The sequence below is a fragment of the Salmo salar genome, chromosome ssa04, assembly GCF_905237065.1.
Source record: "Salmo salar chromosome ssa04, Ssal_v3.1, whole genome shotgun sequence".
Classification (NCBI taxonomy): domain Eukaryota; kingdom Metazoa; phylum Chordata; class Actinopteri; order Salmoniformes; family Salmonidae; genus Salmo; species Salmo salar.
Genome location: NC_059445.1, coordinates 47,879,573 through 47,888,335, shown reverse-complemented (window position 1 = coordinate 47,888,335; position 8,763 = coordinate 47,879,573). Strand labels below are relative to the sequence as shown.

Genomic DNA, 8,763 nt, shown 5'->3' with positions numbered 1-8,763 from the left:
ACAAATTAACTTTACACAGGCTTTAACGAAACACGGCTTGTAACAAAAAATTCAACATTTGCAGTAAGCTTTAGTTGTTTTTTTGCACTGAGTCAATTCCTCACGCTGCTGTTTCCAACGTCTTATCATCGACTCATTAAGACCAAGCTCCCGTGCAGCAGCTCTATTTCCTTTTCCAACAGCCAGATCAATCACCTTCAACTTGAAAGCTGCATCATATGCATTTCTCTGTGTCTTTGCCATGATGAGGGTGACAAAATGACTACCGTAATCAGAATGATGGGAAGTTTGAGAGCGCTCGATTTAATCTCAACAGTAAACAAAAATGTTGTTTGACCTTAACCCGTTCGGCAATTTCATTGGTCTAATGAAAGCTTCATGCCGCCAAAAAACTGAGCACGTCACAGAATGTGTTTAAAAAAAATAAAATAATTGAAAGCGGGAAAAATCCATATATTAGCCGCGTCATTGTTTAAGCCGCGAGGTTCAAAGCTGGGAAAAAAGTTGCGGCTTATAGTCCGGAATTTACGGTACACATCACAATCATATCATGTACATTTTCCCTCAAAGTATTTATCAGCAAAGTTTGTACTGGTGGTAAAAGGGAAGTGCCTTTATTTTTAATAAAACATTTTTTTTTGGGGGGGGGGGGTTACTCCATACGTGTTGTAATTTATTTAGGTGTTCAAAGATACTGAAGTAATTAACCTGTGAACAGAAAATGTAACCCTCCGAGGGAGAGTTTAATTAACTAGTTGAGACAACTAACATTTCTCATAAGAAAGAAATATGCAAAATATCTTCCCCTTTTGACCTTTTTTATTTTACTCCTTGAAAGTACTTTCCTTTAACTTTGTACCCTTTATTATTGCATTTGACTGCCTTGAGTGCCCCTCTTCTCATGCTAGACTTCAAAATCCTTTTTACCAATGAATATTTATTTAATAAATAATTATAGAAATTAATTACTATTTTAATAATGGAAGTATCTATAAATATACACTGCTCAAAAAAATAAAGGGAACACTTAAACAACACATCCTAGATCTGAATGAAAGAAATTATCTTATTAAATACTTTTTTCTTTACATAGTTGAATGTGCTGACAACAAAATCACACAAAAATAATCAATGGAAATCCAATTTATCAACCCATGAATGTCTGGATTTGGAGTCACACTCAAAATTAAAGTGGAAAACCACACTACAGGCTGATCCAACTTTGATGTAATGTCCTTAAAACAAGTCAAAATGAGGCTCAGTAGTGTGTGTGGCCTCCACGTGCCTGTATGACCTCCCTACAACGCCTGGGCATGCTCCTGATGAGGTGGCGGATGGTCTCCTGAGGGATCTCCTCCCAGACCTGGACTAAAGCATCCGCCAACTCCTGGACAGTCTGTGGTGCAACGTGGCGTTGGTGGATGACGCGAGACATGATGTCCCAGATGTGCTCAATAGGATTCTGGTCTAGGGAACGGGCGGGCCAGTCCATAGCATCAATGTCTTCCTCTTGCAGGAACTGCTGACACACTCTAGCCACATGAGGTCTAGCATTGTCTTGCATTAGGAGGAACCCAGGGCCAACCGCACCAGCATATGGTCTCACAAGGGGTCTGAGGATCTCATCTCGGTACCTAATGGCTGTCAGGCTACCTCTGGCGAGCACATGGAGGGCTGTGCGGCCCCCCAAAGAAATGCCACCCCACACCATGACTGACCCACCGCCAAACCGGTCATGCTGGAGGATGTTGCAGGCAGCAGAACGTTCTCCATGGCGTCTCCAGACTCTGTCATGTCTGTCACGTGCTCAGTGTGAACCTGCTTTCATCTGTGAAGAGCACAGGGCGCCAGTGGCGAATTTGCCAATCTTGGTGTTCTCTGGCAAATGCCAAACGTACTGCACGGTGTTGGGCTGTAAGCACAACCCCCACCTGTGGACGTCGGGCCCTCATACCACCCTCATGGAGTCTGTTTCTGACAGTTTGAGCAGACACATGCACATTTGTGGCCTGCTGGAGGTCATTTTGCAGGGCTCTGGCAGTGCTCCTCCTGCTCCTCCTTGCACAAAGGCGGAGGTAGCGGTCCTGCTGCTGGGTTGTTGCCCTCCTACGGCCTCCTCCACGTCTCCTGATGTACTGACCTGTCTCCTGGTAGCGCCTCCGTGCTCTGGAGACTACGCTGACAGACACAGCAAACCTTCTTGCCATAGCTCACATTGATGGGCCATCCTGGATGAGCTGCACTACCTGAGCCACTTGTGTGGGTTGTAGACTCCGTCTCATGCTACCACTAGAGTGAAAGCACCGCCAGCATTCAAAAGTGACCAAAACATCAGCCAGGAAGCATAGGAACTGAGAAGTGGTCTGTGGTCTCCACCTGCAGAACCACTCCTTTATTGGGGGTGTCTTGCTTATTGCCTATAATTTCCACCTGTTGTCTATTCCATTTGCACAACAGCATGTGAAATTTATTGTCAATCAGTGTTGCTTCCTAAGTGGACAGTTTGATTTCACAGAAGTGTGATTGACTTGGAGTTACATTGTGTTGTTTAAGTGTTCCCTTTATTTTTTGGAGCAGTATATATTTGGGGAATGTATGTCCACGTTCTCTGTTATGAATGTGTTTTTATTTGTGGGGGGAAAAAATGATTTATTCCACATAAAATGCAAAATAAGAGTGTGGATCCAAACTGTGGTCAAAGTCTAAAGCATCATAAGATAAAATCTCAAGGTATTTTGGGCCCAAAAGTGCACTGAAAAGAGAGTCTAAAATGCTGCTGTCTCTTTAAATATTCCTGACGTAATTCCTGCAGCATGCATGTGGCTATGAAAAAGAGATAAAGCTTGTGGTCTTCCACACAAACACTCATATAGCAAAACTTCCCCAGACCTTGAGTTATAGTCAAGCATCGTCTTGGATGTTACACCTGCAGAGAGCGGGAGGCTCAGAGGGCTCCATAAGGATTTGTCTGGGTAGCGGAACAATACCATGGTTCTCTGCATAGGTTCACAGACTCTTCACTGAGTTATATGCCTCTGAATACTTAATAAAATTGTCCTTTATTTTATGTGTATTGCTGTAAGCAGAGAATGCTTTCACTAGTCCCATGGATGGTATGGGTCTCCTCTGTCTGCTTTCTACAAGGCAGGTAAGACACATCTAATGATTGTCTTGCCTTTGGGCTTACTAAGCCTTTAGGTACTTATTATTGTTTTATTATAGCCTATGCCTCTGCCTGTTTTGAGTAAAATTGGGGAGGAGACTAAGAAAAACGAAATATGTTGTTTCAGTGTACATTTATAATGTGTAATCAAATGAAGAAATATAGATCAGCTACTTTTGAAGTGAGAGAAGTTGTTCAACCATAGGGAATTTACAATGTTTTGCCAATTATATGAAAATCAGGCTAATTACCTACAGAGAAATATAGTTATTTGAAAGATTCATGTTATTTAAATGTGCCTAAGGAACACATGTAGCATATATATTTTATTGAGGTGATGAGCTGAACATGTTTTACATTGCATTTTGTAAAAGGAATGACCAATAACTAGGATTTGTAAACCGCTGAGAGACGGAAAGAGACAATTTGGAATGTTGGGAAAGACACAGTGGAGATAGGATTTTGTCCATTGGATGAGAAATACAACAGTCTACATAAAGGGGCAAGCTACATGACCTTGGTGTTTCTAATTTCAATATAATATATAACTGATCACTCCCACTGAAGTACCATCCTTTTAATTGTAATTATAGTAATATTACAATTGTATTACCAAAAACGAATTTACTTTAGTGCATGTGGTTCATTACAAAAAGATGGCAAATACAAAGAGAATATCTTATTTCCTCATATTTTCTGAGAAATATTTTAGCAGAAAACCACTTGTGAAACAGAGTGTAACTCCTCACCTTCACCTGTATGAATCAAATTTCCTTTATCATGGCCATCATCTGAAGCAGTAGTTGCTCATCACTTCCAGATAATAGCACTCCTGCTTTTCCTCTCACGGTTTCCTCCTCCCCTTTGGCAGGCCTGGGTCCTGTAAGGAGATTAAGCTACCTATCAGGGTAGGGAAGGCCCCTTCCCCATCTGACTTTCTGGATAAACTTATGGGAAGGACATCTGGGTATGACGCCCGCATTAGACCCAACTTCAAAGGTATATTGCAATACATAGTACAGTAGATTACACAGTACAGTAATTAATACACATTACAGTATAGTACACCCTAAACAGGTGGGTATAGTACAGTAGTTTTACAGAATAAATCTAAGACACAATGTGACATAAATCAGAAAGATTTCCACTTTCTATTTATTGTGGTACTTGAACCCAGAATAACTCAGTGTTTGTTTTTGGTTAGAAGTGTCATTTTGAATGCATGTTCACCCACAGGCCTAGTTTATTTTGTTTCTTCACAGCCAGCGAAGCCAGCAGATTCCCTCTGACATACTTCCTCTTCATTTCTCAGGGGTCACATCTCGTCATATATATTTCATGCATGCTCCACATCACTGAAATATGCCAGTACATGCCTTGCAGGGTAACTCCCTGCTGATGTCTATAAATACACTAATGTAACTCAAGTAGAATTAATAAATTATACCCTCTTAGGAAATTATATTAGGAAGAATGTAGGATGTCAGTAGTTGAGAGATGCAATATACTAATGAGAGTGTATTGGAAATGACAACACCATTTTATTCTTGTCTGTTTGTGAAAACTCAATCTAATACAAGACAACTTGCCACATTATGAATGTAAGAGAGCTGTTATTCCATTATGCAATGGTAGACAATACAATCCTCATGTAATTGCAATTTAGATACTGTAGACCTGAAAATGTTTTCTGATCAGTTTGTGTTTGCCACAGACGCTGCATCCTTTCAGTGAGATAATAAACATATATGAATGAACATGTATAAGTAATACATTTTACTGTACATCTGAAGCTATGAACACTGCCTGTTTCAGAAAGCAGCATAAAGTGAAACATGGAATTTATATTTATATTACAGATATATTACATATGAATGGTTGAGTTTCTCATGGACAATTTTTCAGGTCCTCCTGTGAATGTCACCATTAACCTCTTCATCAACAGCTTTGGATCCATCACAGAAACCACAATGGTGAGGGTCTTTTCACTATCGTCATCCACCTTTCATCTAAACAGTGGCTGTTCGCTCCATTTAATAGTCTCTTTTATACAATAACTACCATAGGATTATCGTCTCAATGTGTTTCTACGTCAACAATGGAACGACCCGCGACTGGCCTATAAGGAGTACCCTGATGACTCTCTGGACCTGGATCCTTCCATGTTGGACTCCATCTGGAAACCTGACCTGTTCTTTGCCAATGAAAAGGGGGCAAACTTTCATGAAGTCACCACAGATAACAAACTGCTGAGGATATTCCAAGATGGGAATGTCCTCTACAGTATCAGGTGACTGGTGTCTCTAAAACAGTAGTCTCCTCATAATGATAGATAATAGTAAAATGTTATAATGTGATCAGTAACAATAATTAGCAAAAGTTCACATCTTTGACTTTCTACACTCAATTTGAAGCCACAGGTAATGTTAGATTGTACCAAGCTCCCCATACCTGTCTTCGATTCATCTTCTCACTATGTGCTTCTGGTTTTGTGAGCCAGGTTAACTCTGATCCTGTCCTGCCCCATGGATCTGATGAATTTCCCAATGGACATTCAGACATGCTCTATGCAGCTGGAAAGCTGTGAGTTTTCTTTTCCCTCTTTTTATCTATTCTTTGCACTTGGCTAGTTTTACTCCCTGATGCCTCTTTTTCCCCATTCTCTACACTTGACTACACAGGCTTTTGCTGTTGACAACTTTATAAATAAACTCCCTCTGTCACTGGCTATACCATGAATAAAAGAAACCCATGGTCTCCCTTCTTCTCCTCTGTGCTCTAGTTGGCTACACCATGAATGACCTGTGTTTCCAGTGGCTGGACATTGGTCCTGTCCAGGTGGCTGATGACCTGATGCTTCCTCAGTTTGTGTTGAAAGAGGAGAAAGACTTGGGCTACTGCACCAAGCACTATAACACAGGTAGATTCTGGACTCCCAATGGTATGTTATTGTCACACTTTGCTTAAAACCTCTACAGGATCGGTGTCCCCCCGCGGGACGGTTGAGCTAATGTAGGCTAATGTGATTAGCATGAGGTTGTAAGTAACAAGAACATTTCCCAGGACATAGACATACATTTTGGCCTTTCACTTGCATTTCAAAGATGGGGGGGGGGTCTAATGTGTTACATTCTCCTACATTAATTTCACATTTCCACAAACTTCAAAGTGTTTGCTTTCAAATTGTATCAAGAATATGCATATCCTTGCTTCAGGTCCTGAGCTACAGGCAGTTAGATTTGGGCATGTCATTTTAGGTAAAAAAAAATAATTTTAAAGGGTCCAATCCTTGAGAGGTTATGACAGGTCGCAGTTGTAAATGAGAACTTGTTTTCAACTGGCCTACCTGGTTAAATAAAGGTGCATTTAAAAAAAAAAAAAAAAGTAATCTCCAACCATCTGGCATGCTGGCAGGTAAATTTGCCTGCATTGAGGTAAAGTTCCACCTGGAGAGACAGATGGGCTACTACCTAATCCAGATGTACATCCCCAGCCTGCTAACCGTTATCCTCTCCTGGGTCTCCTTCTGGATCAATATGGACGCCGCCCCGGCTAGAGTGGGCCTTGGTATCACCACAGTGCTCACCATGACAACCCAAAGCTCTGGGTCCAGGGCATCCCTGCCTAAGGTCAGAGAGAAATGATATTGTATTCTGCTCAGGTGTTCTGTCTGGACAACCAACATATAGTCAATAAACATTTATTTAAAAATATGTTTTAACTCAGAAACTACCAGTTCTATACTTAATACCCAATCATCACACATTATTTCTTTTATTTTTTACCCCTTTTTCGTGGTATCCAATTGGTAGTTACAGTCTTGTCTCATCGCTGCAACTCCCGTACAGAGCCGTGCGTCCTCCGAAACACAACCCAACCAAGCCGTACTGCTTCATGACACAACGCCCACTTAACCCGGAAGCCAGCCGCACCAATGTGTCGGAGGAAACACCGTACACCTGGTGACCATGTCAGCGTGCACTGCACCTGGCCCGCAACAGGAGTCGCTAGTGCGCGATGGAACAAGGACATCCCTGCCGGCCAAACCCTCCCCTAACCCGGATGACACTGGGCCAATTGTTTGCCGTCCCATGGGTCTCCCGGTCGCGGCCGGCTGTGACAGAGCCTGGACTCGAACCCAGGATCTCTAGTGGCACAGCTAGCACTGCGATGCAATGCCTTAGACCACTGAGCCTCTCGGGAGGCCCCCACATTATTTCAGTGGTGGGAATGTTCCTGTACTAAGAGCACCATCACCGTGTTGTTTACCTGCATGTTAAAGTTGTGATTCTAACCATTATTAATTTATTTTGTGGGTTGTGTAGGTATCTTATGTGAAGGCCATTGATATCTGGATGGCTGTGTGTCTTCTTTTTGTGTTCGCTGCACTGCTGGAGTATGCAGCAGTAAACTTTGTTTCACGGCAACACAAAGAGTTCTTCAGACTGAGGAAAAGGATCAAAGAACAACAGCGGCAGAGAACTGTGAGTACAATACAATTATGTATATAAACATTGCATTGCTGATGCTATGTATTGGCCATTGAGAGGCTTTGAAGCCACTGGGTAGCCCTATTTGCACTCCCCAGTAAAAGCAATCCTCCATAGGAATGAATGGAATTGTGCAGTATTTCAATTAAATGTTTCAAGGACCAAATGTATGTATTTAAGTATTTAAATGTTGTAGAGTGTCAGTAAGATTAGTAATACAAAAAAAGTATGCATTAAGATGTCTGTAATAGAATACATTTGGCAAAAACAAATGTAGACATTAATAAATGCATTTCTATAGCTTCCAAAATATTTTTTTTTACAATGGTGGGGGGAGTGCCAAGATGGAGGCACGGTGGCTTCAACTCAGTGCCCCCCTATCAGTCATCTAGTGTATAAATCATTGGTACAAGCCCCTGTGCAGCCACCCCCTCAGGCTGCTGTCGCCTGCAATTCCATCTAAGCCCAGTTATGCAGCAGCTACACAGTTCAGCTGGCTGTCGTATCTCATGCTGGGAGATCCACAGATCCACTGGCCTGTGCTAAATTCAAGTCCTTTTCTTTCTTCTTCTGGCTATAAGTGCTCTGCACAACAGCTTAGCTTGCCATTTCCCTTTGCATCTCAAAATAATGAGACAAATATGAAAGTAAACAAGTAACTCAAAAGAGAATGATCTAAAACATTTTTGGTCAGGAATTATTTAACTGAATTGTGGTAGTAGTTTGTGTGTAGCTCCAGAGCTAGCCTGCCCACAATATTATGACAATTCTGGTAACACTTCATTTTAAGTAGTCCTTATCATGGTGTAATAGTTACATTGTAACAAGTATTGTAATTAATTGTAATAATTCATAGTTACAATGTAATAACAACATGTAACTGGTGGTACTTGCAGTCTGTAATTACAGGGGTGTAACAACGAATGCTCGTTACAAATCTTAAAGTTTCCGATAGCATCCAAACGCACCATATTTCAGCCTGCACAAACCATGTGATAAGTGTAAGCCAATTGAAAACCGACCACCTCATTGACATAACTCTGCAATAAAGATCTTAAGTCTGATGCCCAGGCCCAATGGTAAAAACTGGTTCACAAACGGTTCACCTCA

The 8,763-nt window shown here is 41.5% G+C and overlaps 1 protein-coding gene across 1 annotated transcript; it reads left to right on the top strand.

Moving 5' to 3' along the window:
* The first annotated feature begins 3,110 nt into the window (after nt 1-3,110).
* On the top strand, nt 3,111-6,174 carry LOC106603294 (glycine receptor subunit alpha-4). Its single transcript, XM_045716252.1, has 4 exons — nt 3,111-3,148; nt 4,035-4,162; nt 5,069-5,136; nt 5,230-6,174. Exons 1-4 carry the CDS (start codon nt 3,111-3,113, stop codon nt 5,455-5,457), a joined length of 462 nt encoding a protein of 153 aa, XP_045572208.1. The 3' UTR covers nt 5,458-6,174.
* Nucleotides 6,175-8,763: the final 2,589 nt, after the last annotated feature.

What these genes read in the sequence shown, in the direction of transcription:
- LOC106603294 (XM_045716252.1), top strand. Translation starts at nt 3,111, where the DNA reads ATGGTATGGGTCTCCTCTGTCTGCTTTCTACAAGGCAG. An exon ending in GTCTGCTTTCTACAAGGCAG is followed by an intron (nt 3,149 to 4,034) that starts GTAAGACACATC and finishes CCCCTTTGGCAG; the next exon opens with GCCTGGGTCCTGTAAGGAGA. An exon ending in CATTAGACCCAACTTCAAAG is followed by an intron (nt 4,163 to 5,068) that starts GTATATTGCAAT and finishes ACAATTTTTCAG; the next exon opens with GTCCTCCTGTGAATGTCACC.